The sequence below is a fragment of the Populus nigra genome, chromosome 14 (assembly GCF_951802175.1).
Source record: "Populus nigra chromosome 14, ddPopNigr1.1, whole genome shotgun sequence".
In the NCBI taxonomy this organism is placed as follows: domain Eukaryota; kingdom Viridiplantae; phylum Streptophyta; class Magnoliopsida; order Malpighiales; family Salicaceae; genus Populus; species Populus nigra.
The window spans coordinates 15,108,180-15,128,998 of NC_084865.1; the positions used below are offsets into that span (position 1 = coordinate 15,108,180).

The 20,819-nt window shown below is 35.2% G+C and overlaps 2 protein-coding genes across 2 annotated transcripts; one reads left to right on the forward strand and one right to left on the reverse strand.

Moving 5' to 3' along the window:
- The first annotated feature begins 4,606 nt into the window (after positions 1–4,606).
- LOC133673216 (LRR receptor-like serine/threonine-protein kinase GSO1) lies at positions 4,607–6,877 on the forward strand. Its single transcript, XM_062093931.1, has one exon. It carries the CDS (start codon positions 4,877–4,879, stop codon positions 6,659–6,661), a length of 1,785 nt encoding a protein of 594 aa, XP_061949915.1. The 5' UTR covers positions 4,607–4,876; the 3' UTR covers positions 6,662–6,877.
- A 333-nt stretch (positions 6,878–7,210) lies between these two features.
- On the reverse strand, positions 7,211–9,008 carry LOC133673217 (high mobility group B protein 7-like). The gene is made up of 8 exons (XM_062093932.1): positions 8,740–9,008; positions 8,344–8,426; positions 8,191–8,242; positions 7,980–8,087; positions 7,823–7,880; positions 7,689–7,733; positions 7,502–7,588; positions 7,211–7,406 (listed from the first exon to the last, which is right to left on the reverse strand). Exons 1-8 carry the CDS (start codon positions 8,841–8,843, stop codon positions 7,338–7,340), a joined length of 606 nt encoding a protein of 201 aa, XP_061949916.1. The 5' UTR covers positions 8,844–9,008; the 3' UTR covers positions 7,211–7,337.
- Positions 9,009–20,819: the final 11,811 nt, after the last annotated feature.

Genomic DNA, 20,819 nt, shown 5'->3' on the forward strand with positions numbered 1-20,819 from the left:
GGTGTGCACTCACTGATTTTATCCTTACAATATTGTATAGCAAGGCCAATCAACTTCATTGTTGATTGAAGGATGTCCATTCATGATCTCATCAAACCCATCATTGTCCTATGTTATCATGACTGGAATGGAACCGCTTCATGGCCACCATTCTGGTTGAACTCTTAAGCCTTTACTAAGATATCCCATCCAATGAAGATTCGGTGGTGGTGGTGGTTACTTAGATTTACTTTCTCTGTTGATTTTAATTTTTATAAGTTTGCAATCTTGTGATCATTGTAAATATATCAAGCCGTTCTAAGAAAATGACGGTAAATTGTTTTTCTTTGATTTTTTTTTTTAAAATATATTGACTAGTTATATTACTAAAAACTCAATCGGATCAACTAAAGTAGGTTTTAATGGGATTAAAATCTTGCAATATATCTCGAGTTTCCCGGTCAACCTATTGAACCAATTAAGTGTAATAACTAAAATCCATTAACCAACAATACGATTTAAAAAATATCACTCATATATACACACACGAAGAGAGAAGGGGGGAGGGGGGTAGTCGAGAACAGCTTGTGCTCGTAAAATTGTGGTGATCTTATTTATTGTGTCGCGGAGATAATTGAAGCAAGCACCGGATTTAATCTTACAGCTCGGTCGACAATCTGGAATGATTTAGGCACTATTTTTTGAGATTACAAGAGGAAGAAAAGGGGCATGTAACCAGGACTTTTTGCAACTAACATGTGTTGGTGTTTCTTTTTGTAGTAAAGGCTGGATTGCAAAAGTTAAACACAGCTGTAGTAGCTAGCTAGCTAGTGTAGTAGCCCACCACCGATTCTTATAAAATGTTTCTCGCCACTTTACCAATCTCTGCTACTCCCTCCCTTTATTATGCCTTCGGTTTTCGCACTTCAACTCGCCAATACAAGTATCAATTCTACAGCCAAAATGAACAGAGATGGGTGCTCATGAATTCACCATTGCAACGTACGTACGTTTTCCCTTTTTTGCTGTGAAATATATATATATATATATATATATATATATATATATATATATGATGGCTATATATATATATATATATGCATGCTAGTTAATATTATTAAAAACAGTACTTGCTCTATACATCCATAACAGTACTGTTAATTAAGGATCGCTGGGTAAGCATCAAATGAAAAAGGAATTCAAAACATGTCAACGATTAGGTGAGATACTAGGGTGAAATGGACCACCATGCTCCTTTTCCTTCCCTTTTTCTTTTTCTTAACCTACATATCACATTGGGACATTTGTGTGAAGCATGGTGAATCGTTTTTGTTTTGATTTGAGATAAAGTTTAGAGTTTAGAATTTAGATTGCGTTCCATTTCGTTAAAGCCGTTAAAGCATCAAGAAGAACCCTACAAGCTACCCGATCCCTCCTCACATCTCCCCTTTAAAACATCTCGAGATCATTCATTACATGGTAAAACTGGCCGTGAGGCCATTAATTAATTAATTCATGTACGTACATGGTATACACAGCCATGTCACGATCATAAGTGTAGGGGACCCTTTACATGTGTTAGGGTTGCTCTCATCATCGAGCAAATTTGGACAATGATCTTACTTACCTTTATCCAATGTGTGTTGGTGCCTTCCATGAACTTCAACTTAAGAGGGCTCCAAACTGATCACAATCCAGGCCGAGAGTTGAGCAAAGAAATATTATAATGATGTTAGACAGTCAACATTGTCGTTTCCAGGTGGGGCATTGCTCCTCGTTCTACCGCAATCATCGCAGCCTATTTCCTCCTCCTCCTCCTCCTCTTTTTTCTTTGACGAGAAACTTGCTTGAGGAAAGTCATATCGGATGTCATTAATGTCAATTGAAATGGGATTTAAAGACGATATTGTTTATTTAATAACTCAACTGGGAGTTCATGATTAAGAACCCATAATTGATTTCCTGTGAATATATTAGATTCATAATTATCGATCGTCTCACTAATTCTGTCTAGGGTTTTAACACTCCAGCTCTCGTGAAGATTTTTGAACCATTACCGTTGATATAAACATTCTCTTCTTCTCTCTATATGCTAATAAACGGTCGGATGTGGCCCCCACGACAAATCAAATAGGTTCGTGTCTCGTTAGTGGAAGGTTAGGAATTGTTAGGGTGATTGGACAGGCAATAAGACAATTTTAAACTTGTCATTAACCAGTTATTAGTGATAATTATTCATGAGCCCTCTGCTGTGCGGTGAGGATCCCACTTGTGATCTTCGGTCTGCTGCAAGTATAATTCCTTGATGCGTCTGATCTTTGGGGGGTTTTAGGGTACATTTCTTGATCAGGTCTTAAATATATAAATCATACTGAAGATATAAAGGTTAAAGCCCCGACTCACAGGCATAGAACATCGATCAAAGGTAACTACTGATAACAGATGCCGAGAAAAAATTCCAAGAAGAAAAAAACACATTTCTTGACAGCATTATTGAAAAGCGAAGGCAGGCTTTTGTCCTTCTCTTGCCAGGACAAATATCGACACCACATGTCTTGGCTGGGGAGCTTTTTCAATAGCCAAATTAATGCTGTGAGTTCCACGAACAGGACAGACGAAAATAAGATGTAGCCGAAAGTAACAATCCTCATCATTTTAAGTCTGAACTTGGTAATTATTTTTCACAGATGGAGATTTGAGCAGTGAAGATGATCAAAAGGCGCAGAATGTAACGAGGGCTTCCTTTCTCCTCTAACATCTTTGTTGGAGAGCTAGATAAATTAAATCCCCGTCTTTTAATCTCTCCACGCGTGTTTCTCTTTTCCTTTTCTCTTCTATATATCCTTCTTTCCTTTTACACTATTATTAGACCTGGGCAATTTAAGCAAGGAATGGTATGTGTACAACCGGGAAAAAGAGGACAAAAGGACAATACATCTATGGTGGAAAAAAAAGAAACTGTAGAAGCAGACAAGTCAATCTGCAAGACAAGAACGGTAGTTTTGACAAGCTCCATGTAAGAAATTCAACATTTCTTGACTTATACAAGCCTTCTCCTGTGAATTATATACCTTAGAGATTAAATGCAAGCTTTTATTTAATGACAAGGGTGCTCTTGAATCTCCACCAGAAACAAATTAAGCTAGGAATCGTGATAAAGAAAGGCAAAGAAAAAAATATTATTTCAACACAGTATAGAATAGCACTACTCTCATGTAATATTGACCTAAATTCTCTAGTGAACAGGAAAAGAATGGCTTTAACCAAGCAAGTATTCTTTTCTTTCTGCAGTTAGGGGGGCACAAGCATGATCCCACTAAGCAAAAGGACTGACCCTGTTGACATGATCCAAGGCCTAAGCAAGGAAGCAAGCAAGCTTCCTTTCGGATTAATTAGGAAAAGCAAAGACAATAATCATAAGCATATCGTCTTCCCTTATCTATCCCCGAAGGGGGAATTATATGGTGGTGGTTGAAACTTGACACATGAAATCACCAGGTGTAGTACAAAATGAATCTAAACCATTCCTTTTGATTAACTGTCATCATAATTACTTTTGTCTTTTCCATCAAAAGAAATTAATTACTTTTTTGTCAAGATTTTCCTTTCAATTTCAACTTGTATTATCATCAAACGGTCACAACTTGCAATTAACGTTCCGTCACATTCTGCTCTCCTGCAGTACCACGATAACATGCATGGTAGGCCCTTCATCTCCTTCCTAACTACTTAGGGTCCAGCACTAAAGCCATCTCTTGCACCTCGCCCAATCACTCGAGTTGGGGCCTCTGCTATCCGTTCCGTAGCTTTTTTATTGATGGTAGCTCTACATATGCCCTTCAATTTCATTCAAGAAACTTATTTTTAATTTTGATCTCAATATGGTTGTGTCGGAAATCCCTGCCTTCCAATCTCAATATGCTTTTAGTCTTTTTTAAAGGTCAGTACAATGGAGGTTTCGCTAATATTTTTCTCTAATTTTATGTTTTATAAAAATTTAACAAGAATATTTGTAAGGGATATATAAACTTTAATTTTTAAGATTTTATACTAATAAGACCTGGTCAAAATTAATTCAAATCAATAAAACTAAGACAGGGGGGTAATAACAACAGGTGAAGAGCAAACTCAGATCACATGTATCGGAGGTAGACAAACACTCCTGTACAAATTCTATGACAATCGAAATAGGAGATTATGACATGAGAGCTATCAAACAGAGGAGAGTAAAAAGGCTCTGGTATGGTACGTTCACTCACGTGAACTAATTAGCTATGAAGCAAATTCCAGCTACAAAAAATGATGATACTACATAGGTCCATATAGCAATTGGGAGGGCATCAGGTTATGGACTATACTATAGCAAAACAAAAACAAAAACAAAAAAAAAATGATTTGATTTGATTTGATTTGAATCAGGGTGGAAATGCAGTAAATTTGAATGAAGTGCGCTCCAACGTTCAAATAACATATAGGATCCTCGTGATACATCCATCAACGGTCACAATTTTCCATGTGAATCTCTTTAAACTCATCAAAAATTCAGTAAAAAACAACCTAAGAAGGTATGTCCTAGGGTTTTTTTTTTCTCCTTCTTTATTATGGTACTGCTATAAATATAAGAGACATGGTTCGGTTTCTTGCAGCCCTCTGTTGAAACCACAATTATATTTCTTGAAATCTCTCTTAAGAATCATGTTTATCATCATTATACCTTCCTGTCTACGTGAAGAAATGGAATAGAATAAACCACAGAGGTCTGCTTTACACCCTTTTCTTACTTTATTTGTGCTCAGAGTGTATTAGCTTTTTCCCATTCAAAGTTCTTCTTGTCAGATCAAAAATCCATATATTCTAAGACCTATCTCTCTGATCTGATCAAGACCCACTTCCCAAAATGCAGATTCTAGGATGGGTTTCTAAGCTTTTACTGCTATCCTTCTTTCTTGCTGTGGTTTCACCACTGTCACTTGCTCAAACAATAACCCCACTGCAGACCTCAGTTTGCTCAGAGGCGGACAGGGTAGCTCTTCTTGGCTTCAAAGCAAGAATCTTGAAGGATGCTACAGATATTCTCTCTTCATGGATAGGGAAGGATTGTTGTGGAGGGGATTGGGAGGGTGTTCAATGCAACCCTGCTACAGGTAGGGTTACTGATTTGGTGTTGCAGGGACCTGCGAGGGACAGTGGCATTTACATGAGGGGCACTTTGTCACCTTCTCTTGGCAGTTTGGCATTCTTAGAGGTGATGGTGATAAGTGGTATGAAGCATATTGCAGGTCCTATTCCTGAAAGCTTCTCTAGTTTGACCCATCTCACACAATTGGTCCTAGAGGATAATTCTCTTGAAGGGAACATTCCTCCTGGTTTAGGCCGTTTGCCCTTGCTCAATATCCTCTCATTGAATGGAAACCATTTGAGAGGGCAGATTCCTCCAAGCCTAGGTAATTTTAAAAAGCTCCAGCAGTTGAGTTTAGCAAGAAATTTGTTATCAGGTCCTATCCCAACCACTTTCCAAAATTTCCTTAGTTTGCAATCTCTTGATTTGAGTTTCAATTTGTTGTCTGGGTTGATTCCAGATATTCTGGGGCACTTTCAAAACCTCACCTTCATTGACCTGTCCAATAACCAATTGTCTGGGCTCTTACCACCTTCACTGTTCAGCCTGGTCAAACTTCAGGACTTGTCCCTGGATCATAACCAGCTGACAGGAAGAATCCCAAACCAAATTGCAGGCCTAAAATCTCTTACTCATCTCTCTTTGAGTTCTAATAGGCTTACAGGTCAAATCCCTTCATCCATTTCAAGCTTACAGAACCTTTGGTACCTTAACTTATCCAGAAATGGGCTCTCAGATCCCTTTCCAGTTATTCAAGGCAGAGGTCTTCCTTCTCTATTGTCAATAGACCTGTCCTACAACCACCTCAGTTTAGGGACAGTTCCTGCTTGGATCAAAGATAGACAACTTTCAGATGTTCATCTAGCTGGCTGTAAACTTGAAGGAAACCTTCCAAAATTTACAAGACCAGATTCTTTGAGCTCTTTAGACCTATCTGATAACTTCCTCGTAGATGGCATTGCTGGTTTCTTCACCAACATGTCTAATTTGCAAAAGCTCAAGCTGTCAAACAACCAATTGAAGTTTGACCTTTTCGACATCAAATTGCCGGATGGAATTTCTTCAATCGAGCTCCAATCAAATCAGCTCAGTGGGTTTCTCTCAAGGATCTTAAATAACAGGACATGCAGCTTTTTGGAGGTTTTAGATGTATCAGGGAACCAAATTTCAGGCACAATGCCAGAATTCATTGAAGGATTGAGCTTGAAGGTTCTAAACATAGGAAGCAACAAGATTACAGGTCAGTTCCCTGGTTCAATCTCAAACCTGAAAGAACTGGAGAGGATGGATATTTCAAGGAACCAGATAACAGGCACCATTCCAACTACCTTGGGGCTCTTGTCGAATCTTCAATGGCTTGACCTATCTATCAACAGACTCACAGGGAAAATCCCAGCCAGCTTGTTGGGGATTACAAATCTGAGACATGCAAGCTTCAGGGCCAACAGGCTTTGTGGAGAGATCCCACAAGGTAGACCTTATAATATCTTCCCTGCAGGTGCTTATGCTCACAATCTATGCTTATGTGGCAAACCTCTGCCACTTTGTAGGACAAAGAAATGAAAAATAAGGAGAAATGGGCCAGTCTGATGCTGACTCAATTACCAAGGATACAAGCTCAATATCAAATGAGCATTGTCACCTGAGGCAAGGATGGCAGTTTATGTTTTCTGCAACAGTTATAGTTCATTTTTTGTTCTTTTGCTTAAAATTCCTGTAGCCATGTTTAGTGATACATGTCATGTCATTGAAGAAATAAAATCCCATTATTTATAGCCATTTTCACTCCATGTTTGCAATGTAACATCCTTTTTTTACCATCTACAAGCATGCATGAAAATACAACTTGTCTACAGGATTGGTAACTCAAGATTGGCATTGACCATGTTACAATTATAGTTATAAAAACTGCTATTTGGCACAGCTCATCAGACAGGCCATGGTAGAATCAAATTGAACATCCAAATCTCAGCAACCGCAATTCATATCTCATATTAAAGGTATGATGGGGCACCATCAATCACCATTAAAGAAAGAAGTTAAAAGCTCAGCCACATTAATGGCTCAAAAGATAAGAAGCTGCATCCAAGAATCTAAATAAACTGCAACTCATACTTGAAAACACCAAGATTGCATTGCTCTAAACAAATTCCATACCAGTTAACCAAAGCAGATCCAAAATTTACAAGGCAACTAGGCAGACTCACTACCAGAAAACAGAACTACAAAATAAACACTTTCAAATTTCCTCCTCTTTATCTCGCAGTTCAAGATCGGCTACTTCCTTCTCTGAAGAAACCCCTTCGTCCTGAATAAGAACAAACGAAACAAACAGCTTATAGTATTAAATCCATAACAACATTGTCAATAAATCAATAAATTCAGAAATGATTGCGAACCCACATCTTCATTTTCAGCGTTGTCACTCTCCAATGCCTTGTCATTCTCTGCCTTGAGCTCAGCAGCCTTATCCACATATTGCTTCTTCTCCTGAAATAAATTCGAGTGAAAACAAAACAATTACAAACCATTCAATAGCTATTAAGTGTGTACACAAATGATTATAACAATGTGTTAAACCAACACTCACTTCATCGGTCATTGACTTCCATCTCACACCACCTTCCTTCGCAACCTGAATTTTGTTAAACACAGCATTTGCATTAGTAAACCCAACCCACAAAATAAACCTGAAAATGACATACAACACTACATTTAATTTACCTTCTTAACATCCTTAGAGTCCGGGTTCGCTTCCTTGTATTCCTTCCTAAAGTCATCCCTAATTAAACAATGAAACACGTCAATGCAAGCATCCCCAATTAAACAAATTATCACAACATTATACTGCATCACACAAACAAGCAGCAGAGAGCATTACATAAAGAGAAAGAATGCAGTGGGAGGGCGTTTCGGTGCATTTGGATCCCTGCCTTTCTTTTCTTTTTTAGCTTTCTTCAATTTTGGCTCAGTTGAACTTCCTTTCTTCCTACAAAAGGAAAAATAAAATCACAAACCAAATCGTAAATTCATAATAACCAAATTATAACAAATAATTAGCCAAATAATAAGCTAGTACAAGAAACTAGTACCTCTCAGCTGGTTTCTGCTTAGCTTCACTTGGCTTTTCAACAACTTGAGCCTCTAAATCATAAAAAGTAATTAAAACCCATTTAGTAATTGACCTACTAACAAGTGATAAAACTAATTGTTTAATTACACAAAGACGATGGTACCGAACCAACCCAAATTCATCTTGATCTTAGCATCAAGGCTACAGCTGTGGAAACTTATAAGAGCCACTGGCACATCCTTCTTGCACTCCTCACTGCATAAATTTATTTCACATTTCAATCCAATTCCTCTCATCAAATCAATTCAAAAAACAGAACCCGCCAGTTATCTCATTAATTTATTACTTTCTGTGACTGGGTTTCTCCATTTCTTCGGAAATTCAAAGAACCCATAATTTTAAACCCCAGAACCAAGTCAATGACACGGAATTAGATTAAGAAAGAAAAAACCAGAAACAGAATTTGCCTAAAAAAAGCTACATTTCTTTAAAACCTCCAGACAAAGATTAGAAAAACTCAGGATTATTAGCATAAAAAGGTGGGGAAAATGGGAAAGCAAGTAAATACCACTTAGTAAAAGCACTGCCATCTTTCGCACGAACAAGTGAAGTGGTAGTATTGGCATCAACAGACCCATCTGTAGACTCAGCCTCCACTCTCTTCCTTGCCATTTCTTCTTCTACTTCTTCTACCTCGTGAGAAATATGTTTTTTTTCCCCTTAATTCTTCTCTTTGAGTGATGCTTTTTATTTTTTTCGTTTTGAGAATAAGAAGAAATGGGCTTAGCTGTGTTTTTTAAGGGGGGAAATGAAAATAAAAGAGAGGGAAATTCCAGCTTTGGCGGTTTTACAATGGCGCCAATTGGTTGCTTTCGGTTTTTGATGTGTGAGGGAAATGATTTTTTGACGTGGATCCATGACTTGGCAACATATATCCACCCTTGGAGTTTTCTCAGGTTTTTATACCGACGGTCTAGATTTCTCTCTCTCTTCAAGGAACTTGCGCGCGGGTCTTTGGAACCCCTAAAGTTAGAGAGTTAAAAATAATTAATTATGATCGAGTCCCTGTAGTTTAAGCATTTAATTAGGTAGTCCTCATGGTCTGAATAACTATTATTTCATACCTATGTTTTTACTCGACCGACCATCAAGAGAATTTTCAAGCAAGTTTGAGCATCAGCTAGAATTGAATCACCCCCATGCATATTTCTTAAGAACACAAATCCTCTATATCAGCTTCATTTTCTTTTTCAAAATACTTTGTTTATCAATTTTGTGTAAAATAGTAGGGGAAATGGGTAAAGAAAGAAAGGATAAAAACCAGAACATTGAACGGTGAACTATTTAAAAATTAAAACCCCTGGAACTAAGATACAACGTTCTGTTGATATCATATATAGAGGTAGGGCTCAGACTCCGTGGTGAAATGGGCCATTGCTATGATGATGATGATGATCGAATGGTCCAAGCCTTCGCCTGCAATATCTCTTTTGTCAGAGGGCGGCCTCCAGCGGAGCAGGAGGACAATTTCCATATAATAGCTTATGTGATAATGTGGGTTCAAAGGACACGGATGGATGGATGGATGGATGGATGGATGGATGGATGAGGCAAACAAGGGTGAGCGAGCAGTACTGTAGAACTGGTGGATCATCACCATCCAGTTTCCACGAACTCTTGCGTAATATAATATTAATAATAATACCATATGAAAAACCAACAGTACCCAATTCAAGCCAAGCTGGCATGCATTTTGTTTGCTTTCTTCATGCTGGCTACATTGACTTATGTAAGAATTCAAGTCATAAAAAAGGCTCTACGTTTTCATCATGGTCCACTCTCTTCAAACTCGAAAACCAATAAATCGAAACGGGAGCAAATTTCCCATTTCCACCAGTAGTCTATGCATAAAAATGACAAAATTCTGACTGGACAAAATAATAATGACCTTACAAGTTAGTTGGGCAGCATATATGGTGCAACACAAAATTACTGCAAGCAAGGAGATCAGAAAGAATGATAATGGATGGCACTGGGTAACAAAACGAGTAGAAGATGTTGACAGATGATTCAAGCCAAGCTGGCATACATTTTGTTTTTGCCTTGAAGTGGTGCAGGAGGAGGATAGAGACAATTCAACCATGTCCAACTAGCCATACAGTTTAGAAGAAATGGATGGTGAATTTAATCAAATCAAGCAGAGAATTCACAAATAACTATTGTATAAAATGACAAGCCATTGAGTTCTTGACTTCAACCAAAACTAACCATGTAGATCTGCGCATATAGGATGGTGAAAGCACAACAGGTTTGGCATTAACAGTACTGAAAGCAACCACTGCACCAGAAAAGAATAGGATCTATACCTCACTCTGTACTCTCTCCTTACTTCTTTCAGTTTTTTGAAGTGGGATCCCAATTAGATTAATGACATAAAGATCAAACTTTTCCTGCTTCCACCTTGATCCATTGATGAATTGTTAAGAGAAGGAGATCAAGAACTGAACATATGATGTTTTGAAAGATCGTGTATATATATAAGCTAGAGCAGTAACCATTGGAAGTTGGGTTCTAATTTCAAAATTACATACACTGATCTCTCCACTAAATATTAAAACTTGACCTAGAACTAGACTTCGAATAGCAAGGAGTTAGAATCAAGAGGGAAAACAAAAGAAAAGCATATCCTTTTGCTTGATAAGTAACTTCTCTTGCTAAAAGTACTGCAGATGCTACCGCTTGTGCCTCATCTACTGTCATTTTGTTGTTGAGAGTTGAAAACTTCACGATCAGCAGAAGAAACCAAAGTTGCCATCATCAAAGTTGAGAGCATAGCTGAAAGGATCGTAATTGAAGCTAAGCCTTTGCTTGGACTTGCTGCTCTTCACTTGTCTCCTTATCTCCGCTCTAATCCTCCAAAATAAGCTCCTTAGCTTCCTCTTACCACACAAAACCACCCTATTTGAATCAACACAAAACCCAATAACACCCATCTTTGAACTAGTACCTCTCTCTCTTTCTTTCAAACAACCAAAAAAATAAGCGTCCACAAGAGCGAAGAAAGAGGTGTATTGTGCTGATAGTTAAGTGGACTGTGGAGGATACATTGTGTGTATATATATATATATATAAAAGGGTGCCCGATGCTTTGGCTTTGGCTTGGACGGCAAGGCTAGCAAGGCAAGTTTGGCATTGCGGTTTAATTGTCTTTTTGAAAAAAAATTAAATATTGTTTTGATTTAAAAAACAATTTGTATCATTCTCCGGAGCAGTGACTAAAGCTGAGCGTGAGGCAGTGAAGTGAAAGGGAGTCCTGCCAAGACTGTTAAAAGTCCGATGGCTGTTGTCCAAAAGGGTACAGGTGGCTGGCTGGCTAGCTGGTGATATCATGGGTTATATTCACATGGGGCTGGCTGGCTGGCTGGCTGGCTTAGAGGGGGTGTTTGAATGGGAGCTAGTTTTTGATTTTTTGAGTAAAAAACATATTTTTAAAGATATAATTTGTACTTAAAAGATATCATACCTTTGATAAAAAACTGTCATATCTCCAAGCCAAACACACCTTTAAAAGTACTGTTTGCTGTAAATGGGTGACAAAAGTTGAGGTTAGGACTTAGGGTTCCAACTTCCAAGTTCATGTGTAATGTATACAGCAAGGCTTTGCCTTTGAAAGCTGCTACCATACTGTTTGTTACATGAGCACTGCACTGCCTTGGATTGGCCATACTGTGTGTATTTAATTGATTGGATGCGTGGATTCTACTCTCTCCCTTGGACTTTTGATGGACACTTGATTGGATGTGTGTTTCTGTCCTTTCGACCCCTTTTTCTTAAGGTTTTTTTTTATATATATATAAAAAGACATCCATAAAAAGGTGAAGAGGGTAGCTAGTTTCGATTCTAGTTTTGTTTTTCTGCAGATAAAGTAAATAAAATTTGCCTTTTTATAGGCTAAAAAAACTATCCTAAAATATAAAAATTATATTATAAAAATTAAAATAACACAAAAAATCAAAGATAATCCGCAAAACATGATCTTCTAAATCTAATTTTAAAAAATCTATTTTGATAACTAGAAATCTCCAATAACCGATTAAAAAACAAATAAAAAACGATTAAGACAAGGTTTTTATTTATACTTCAAGAGGTTACATTGTTCTAACAAGATAACATATATATTGAACTGTGTTTTTGAGAATAGCGTAATCTATGTGGATGGGTTATCCCCGTCAATATAACCTACCAATTTACTATTTTCCTTTCTTTAATTTTCAAATACTATGGCTGCAGGAAGGAAACAGACTTCTCCATCAAATAATATTTGAACATCGAGAGGACGGGGCTTGATCCACTGTTTGCTTTTGTTGTTCCTACTTCCTACTGCTAGATGTAATATGAAATGATTTTTTAAAAGTGTTTTTTATTTAAAATAATATTTTTTATATCAAAATATTAAGACTATAAAACAATACTAACAATATATTAATCTGAAGCTTTTTTTAAAACAAATAAAACATTTAAAAAGCATGGTTCAACCGCAATCTTAAAGTTCCCTTAGAAAATAGTGAAAGTGCATAAGCATGTTGCGTGAGCTGCCTGCAATGTATCAATCCCATGATAGATGTGTATTGGAATGGTCTTGAATCTATATGGATATATATGATCCCAGCATCGAACATATATATATATATATATATATATATATATATATATATATATGTCCACACGATGACTTTTTGCAATTGATTTGCTAGTGAATTACAAGACCATTAATGTCGATGATCACAGAGGCAATACGCGCATATATAGCCATAAAAAAAAAAAAAAAAAATCAAACATGGTCGTTAGGGATATGTTTATTAGGGTATGATCCAAATTCCAAGATTCATGTAGTTTGCGCCGAAATTAATACGCTTTTGAGGTGAGTAACAATATTGCCAAGATTCCTCCTTGTCCGGTCTGGTAATGTCCCGAAACATCTTCCTCTAGAGTCCATACATAACAAGCCAACTAATTTACTATTGTTCAGTTACATCGCCCAGAGAGTGGAGACTGGCAGCAAGCAACTACCACCACTGGTCCCCTGCAAGGAAATCTAGAGGGAATCCTGTGAGTTTATCTTGCCTTGAAGAGCTCAAATTCCATGATTTAAAGTGTAAATAATTATTATTATTAAGTAGTAATGATCGAGTGGATCAAGGGTTTGAGACATGGCAGTGTAAGGTGGAATGGAGCAGTACTGCGATTACGAACGTGTTGGGTATCGAGCTACGAGCCCGCTGATGCTAAAGGTGGTAACACGGTGGCAGCAGCCATTGGCATGCCCACCTAGCTTGACCAGTCCCTTTCACTGTTGCCCTGCTTTTCTCCCTCCATCTCAAACTTATCACCCCATGTTTTACTCAGCTCTTTACATGATCATGATCAACTTCCCCGCAGCCTCTCGCTACCCTCCTCTCTGATCCTGTTCGTCTTTCTTTACCTCATGTCAAATGTTATAGCAGTACGTTGCAATAACTCGTGTGTCGTTGAATGCGCAAACAGGATATCCGGAATATATTATTATTGGTAGTTTTTTGAAATATTTTTTCTTATTGTTTTGTATTAAAATAATGAAAAAACATTAAAATTTTAATTTTAATAAAAAAACACATGTTCAAGTACTTTCTCTTCAAATCACTAGTGAAATGAAACCTTCACATTGGTCATGAATCTATGTTCTTCGAAGTGTTATGGTGGCTAATGAGTTTTTTATATATTATTTCTTTTACTTGGTTTAAATATCGGGATCGAGAAATTTTTTTAAATTTGTTCAAGTACGTGGATGTGTGAATTGGTTTGAAAATTCTCTTGTATAAAATAAATCATGCATGCCTGTATATGTTCTTGTATTTTTTTTAATAATGAATATGTAATATACCGGTTAATTTAATTCTGAAATATCTCTATAACTTTCATAGAATTTCCAACTTCTCCCAGATGTCTCTATAACTTTCCTTAACTCTGAAAACTTATATCTTCCATGACAATTTTCCACCGAAATTTTCAAATTCATATTAGAAGGTGTTTGGTATTGTGGTTGGAACTGTGTTTTGTTCCAACCATAATTTTTAATCGTTTGGTAAGTATTTGAAACATAGATTTTGAAGATGGGTCCCACTGAAAATTAAGTTTGTACCGCCAGTTCTGTGAAGCAGAAAATTACTGCTTTTCAATTCACTTTTGCCCGTCTACTGCCAAGGGAAAGAAAATCTCAAGGGCCCACCCAATTTCTTGTTTGCTTCCTTCCTTCTCAACTCAAGTAGGAGTATTTTATTGGCAATCATTATCATCCGCACACTGCCACATGGATAAATTAATTCTTAATTTACTGTTTTGTTAATGTGAATTTTTTTTTTAATGAAAAACTAGTATAGTGAATTGATTTTACTTGCATAATTTACGTCACGTGAACATGAACAATAATTTTTTTTTTGTTATTTTTTAAATTAGTTTAAGATAAATTAAATTTACTCATATTGTAATCTCAATTTTATTCATAATAATATTTTACCTAATTTTATTTCATGCTCAAAAAATCATGGAAACTGTAGTTCTTATCGGATGAATTTCATACGTAATGGAATTGTAGATAGTTTAATAGAATAATAAAAAATATTTTATATAAAGTATGATTTATTTCATGATGTAATAGCAATAGTTAAATTTATAATATTTAAATTAAAAACTATAAATATTAATATATATTTTTTAAAATTATTTTATAACCTCAATTTCAAAAGTATTTTTAAGCAAACACATTAAACTACTTTTTATTCAACCTCAATTTCAACCACAGTTTTAACCAAACATATATTTTTTTAAACCAACCTCAACTAAAAGTACTTTTTATAAAACAACTTTTTTCAAACTACAACCACAATAGCTACCGCAATACCAAACACACCCTTAGGGGTTACTTGTTTTTACGGTAGAAATTATGGTTTCATGAATTTTTTTAAAGTTTTGATGTGATAAAGTTTAAAATAATTTAAAAAATATTATTTAAATATATTTATAAAAAACCAATTTAAAAAACAATCGCAAAACAATACCAAAACACATCAAGAGATAATAGTGGGTCATTATAGCATAGCAACTCGGCTCGTTGGAGTTTTGAAATATATATGCTAAAGAAGGGGTGCATGCATGGAAAAAAAATCTCCAATAATAACCAAGCAAGCATTCATTCTGTGCAGCATTAAATTAGCCTGACATTATCGTTCTTGTTATCATAATCCAATCCAGTAAAGAATTACAAGCAAGATCAAAGTAGCTAGTTTCATGCATGCATGCAGAGAAGGAGGCTAATTAATTTCTGTCGTGTGTGTTGTAGCTTGCTTTGCCTTCATGCACCCTTGGGACCTGTGGCTCCTTCCCTTTTCTAATGTAAAACCAATCGAAGATTTGTACTAGACAGCAAGCTAGCTAGCTATACAACTCACGAGACCTTCCACGTGCCATGCATATATACTTGCCCCAGGAAATAGGAATCCTAAATGTCTCAAGGTTAATTCGGATTGAATGTGTATATGTGTATAACAAGTAACAACTGATCTCCTTCCTGGGCAATTAAGGAGTTGATCCTGTACACGACAAATAATTAATGCCGAGTAGAAACTCTGCGCGTGAAGTGAAGAGGTAGGTTATGGAGTAAATTAAGTGTTCCGTCTCACTAATTCTTCCACCTGCTCGATGTCAAGTCACATTCATTACACTCACTAACAATATATAACTCCTCCTGAATCAGGGAGAACAGAGATTTTCTATTCTTATTAATATTCTGGGGAAGATCACGGTGCAATAAAACTTGCTTTATATATATATATATATATATATATATATATATATATATATATATATATATATATATATATCACGGGTCATGCTTGCATGCTAGCTTTGGATTTGATCGGTGCTCATGCATCAACAGTTTGCATCTTGTCGCTTTCTTTTCCAAAACATGAAATCTTTCAAGGCCTGAAGATGGTTTTTTAAAAATTAATTTTCAAAACTTTTTTTTTCCTGTTTCTTTGTTTATTGATAAAAAAAAAATTATTATAGTCAAAAAATTTTAATTATGAAAATATTTTTTTATTTATCTTTGACGAAAAACACTTTCTATAAGTTATGAAAAATAAAAAAATATATTATTATTTGTTAACTACATCAAATTTAATTCTCAATCTATTATATATTTTGTTTTGAAATTATTTTTTTTTCAATTTCATATCTTGGTATTTGATTTTTATAACAACTTTTGTTCTCATTTTTTAATTATTGTTTATTTTTTTAATTGAAATTTTTTATCTATTAGATTTGGCTTCTAGTTTTTATTGTTATTTATTTTATTTGAAATAGTTTATGAAACTGAGATTTCTTTTCAATTTCATAATCTTTTAATTTTTTTATCTGACATATTTAGTCTCCATTCATTTATTGATATTTATTTATTTATTGAAATAATTTATGAATTTAATTTTGTTTTTCAATTTTTATCATCCTTTAACTTTTTAACTGTGAGATTTAAAACATATATTCTTTTAATAATTTTTTAAAAAATAGTAACAAGTTACTTTTTAATTTATTTTTCATAATATAATATGATCAAATATTAAAAAATATTTTTAAACTTATTTTATGTGAAACTATAAAACATGAAAAATAATTCACTATCAGCAACTTATTTTTGAAAGAAATCACATTAAAAAAAAATATCGACACACAAACAATCTTAAGTTAAGGTTAGGGCGTTTGTCACATCTGACGGGAGAGAAACGTCTATCCTTTGGAAAATCTAGGAGCAAAGACAAGAGCAGAGCGATTAATATTGTTTTTAGCTATTGGGGGTAACGAACGATAATGCATTTGACAAGAAGTCTTGTGTTTTATTGAATGCAAAGACTTGAGGAATCCTAAATCCACTGCACCCATAATTAAAGCACGCTGCCAGTGCATGTCAGTCTGTTGAGGATCCGTCGTCGCTTTAGGGTCTGTGAGTAGGAAGATGACTCCCTCCCTCCCTCCCTCCCTCCCTCTTCAATTTCGAGTTCTTAACAAGATTGGTATGAGATCGAGCAGGGCTCTCTTAATTAACACATTTATCTAAACCCTAACATGACAAGGGCTAATTAAAGGGCTGCAGGCTGCCCATGCATCTTGGAGATCAAACAGTGAATTGAGTACTGGTTTCCAAGGCAGCTAGCTGGTAAAGAGCCGCAGTAGCTTTTATTTTTCTTTGTTTTTTTTTTAAAATACGTTTATCACAAAGAAATTGTTTTGCAGTGATTTAGATGTTTTAGTGTTAAAAATAAAATAAAAATTATTTTACTATTTTTCCAAACAAAATATACTGATCTCCACCACAATACAAATAAGTGGGCGCGAGGGTTCATGCAAAGATTCAATATAATGAATATATATTGATTAATCAGACAATTACAAATCTATCCTCGAAACAAAACACAAATCACACGCATCACAATCAGCGGCGGGGGCATGTTGTGGAGCTAGGGTGAGCTGCAGCCAAGGTCAAAATTTTATCAATATTTTTTAAATAATTTTATATAAAAAAAATTATAATTCTTGATTAAATTATTAAAAAATTATAAAAATTTAGGTGAAGCTTTTTAATATGATGATTTAGCTTGGGTTAAAATTTTAGAATTTTCTGAGAAATTCAGAAATTTGATGAAAAATCACAATTTGACCAGTTTTATGTTGTTGGACGTAATTTTCAATCCAACCACCAGATTGAGCTGAAATTTTACGAGGAAACTTAAAATATATTAAATAAAATCTTTTTAAAATTTTAGGATTAACAGAACTTGATAGTGCTAACAAAAAAAACCGTCAAATAAAAACAAAACGATTTATTAAGAGTAAAATGGTTATTTGCCATTAAAAAATAAAATAAATCAGCTCTTCCTTCCTTTTATATGTTGCCAACTGGGCAGAAGCAAGATAGAAAAAGAAAGAAAAGAAAAGGTTAGAGAGAAATAGAGGAAAGTAAGGGAAAAACATAAAAAAAATTATAAGGAAAAAAAATAAGAAAAGCAAGAGAATAACTTTGTAAACTTACAAAATCCAGCTTATAAAACACTAATCTAAGAAAGAATCAAGTGAAGGAAGGAGGAATTGAGAGAGAAAAATTTAAGTACTTTGTTTTCCAGTTGACATGAGATTGTTATTTTATCTCGGTTGAGGGGTTGTTCCTATAGCTAATTGCTTCACACCAATTCCTAGAAATCAACTATCTTGAAGATAAAGCTATGGTGATATTATTGATTGTTGAAGAGATGCCCTTGTCAAGGAGAATGAATGATTCCAGAAATTCCAATCAATGATTGTTAAATGTTTAGCCCTTTTATATGTTATCATGCCAGTATTCATAGCCCAAGATGTTGTCATAAGTTCTTTGTTGTTGAATTTATTTTTCAAAGTTTCAATGAAAATAATGAGTTTGTCATTCAATCGTGTTTACGATTAAGCTTTATTCATTTTTCTGAGAGAGCTTTCTTATTAAGACTCATAAACACATCTTTGAAGCCTTGCACAATCTCATAGACGCAATTCATCTCTTTTACCAAAATCAGTTTCCCTGTTAGAGTTTTGAAAAATTGATCTAGCATTTTGATTTCAAAAATAATTTGATGTTTATTCAAAAACAATATTTTTGACATTCTACATATAGAATGACAAGTGAATCAAGCAACTCCTTCATAGAGATGACCAAACTCTAAAAAAAAAGAAATGAATAAATACCCTATTACTCTTGAATAATGTTTTTTTAAATGTATGAATAATGGTATGTAGTGAACTTGTTGCTTATAACTCATGAAATACATCTTTGCAAAGACTAAACCATCACACTAGATGAGGTCAAAGTTTATTGATCATAGCTGCTTGCTCTTGAAATGAGGAAAGGCCATCTTTGTTATTCCTTTCACGTTCTGAAATAAGTACATCCCTTGCGATCCCTTTTTGAGCCCGAATAATTTTTCTTTCATAAAAATCCCGACTAAGATCACACCCTACACTGGGGGTAAGTGAAATTTCAATGATCAAGAAAGATGATAAAGCCGTGAGAAAGCCAAAAGGTAAAAGAGCCCAAGAAATCAAATGCTAGGGGGCATGCCCAAATCACAAGAAAAAGTGATAACCAAGATAAAGTGAGTATGCTCTAGCAAAGCAATGAAAAAGAAAAAAAGGGGGAAAATCAAAGAAGAGCGGCAAAAGAAAATATGAATGACGTCAAAAGTCAAACTATTGATCGTGATCTTTAGTCTTTGAAACCCTGAAACACTCTTTGAGCCTTATGAATCCTTTTCTTTCATAGCCAAAAATCACATCCTACGTTATGTGCCTATAGAAGTCTTTTTTAATCAAGCAAGCAAGCAACCTAGAACAATAAACAATGCTCTCAAAATGCAAAGAATATTTTTTTCATAAGATTCATGACATCAAGAAAGAACTACTCATTATTATTCATGGTGATAATAAATGTTCAAAAAAAAAAGACAAGTTTTTTTTCTCGTACAAAACCTCGAGCTTTTGCTCAAGCCCTTCACTTTGAAACAAAAGGTCATCTCATGATGTATTTTCATCAAAGACCTCATTGCCAAACACAAGAGCAAATAATCTCTTTTCCAAGAAAGATAATAACCAAGGAGTTGCAAGATTTCAAAAGCAAATTGTTTTCAATTCATATCAAAACAATTTTTGTTGTCAAAAGGCAAGATCAAGATTTCAAGATTCATTCTAGATCCATATTCCTTCACCAAATGAGAGAATGGCCTCTTAAAATCATTATTCATCTAAGTCAGTGACATAGCACACTTGGGGGCAATGACCAGTATAAGGGGACATCATTGTGTTTAAGGAAAATCTATCATCCCTTACAACAAGACAAGGGGGCATTTTGGTTTATAAAAGACAGCTCGATCCTTTCAGCAAGTGATACCGAATGTTTTTAGCAGTGAGACGAGGGGTAATGAATAATCCTCTCAAATTATTTGACGAGATTAGAAAATCTCTAGCAAGCAAGTGGGTCACGATGGGCACCGCAAAAGCTGAGTTATGTAAACAAATATGGAAATAAACTTACATGAGCCAACTCGAGTGGGCTAGAAAGCCAAACGACAAAGATGACTCAAATAAGATAGCAAGATCTCACCAACTAAGCAACGAGAAGACTAAGAGGAAATGGGGGCCTATATTTCAAATCAGGTAAAGATGTATGCATATCATTTAAACTTTGAGACATTAGACAATGAGTGTTGTAAATTTTATTAGAGAAAATTCTAACAGAATCCATCAAACGGAAGGCCAACTTGAAATGGAGAACATTGAAATAGCTTTTGAAAAATTTTCACTTTTGAGAATTTTTCAACTTGGGCAGGCCGCCCATGAAAATTAGGCCACCTGAAAAATATCTGTATTTTCCCACCACCTTTCATTCTCCATTCGAGTGCGCCTTCGAGCCCTCGACCATCATAGGTACACTACAAGATTTCACAGTATTACCAACGGACAAATTCCGTCGGTGTGTGATTAGAAGTTTATCGATGATTTTTTTACCGACGTAATCCCCGACGGATTACGTCCGTC

What these genes read in the sequence shown, in the direction of transcription:
- LOC133673216 (XM_062093931.1), top strand. Translation starts at nt 4,877, where the DNA reads ATGCAGATTCTAGGATGGGTTTCTAAGCTTTTACTGCTATCCTTCTTT.
- LOC133673217 (XM_062093932.1), bottom strand. Translation starts at nt 8,843, where the DNA reads ATGGCAAGGAAGAGAGTGGAGGCTGAGTCTACAGATGGGTCTGTTGAT. An exon ending in TAAGATCAAGATGAATTTGG is followed by an intron (nt 8,243 to 8,343) that starts GTTGGTTCGGTA and finishes TTTATGATTTAG; the next exon opens with AGGCTCAAGTTGTTGAAAAG. An exon ending in GGAAGTCAATGACCGATGAA is followed by an intron (nt 7,589 to 7,688) that starts GTGAGTGTTGGT and finishes AATTTATTTCAG; the next exon opens with GAGAAGAAGCAATATGTGGA.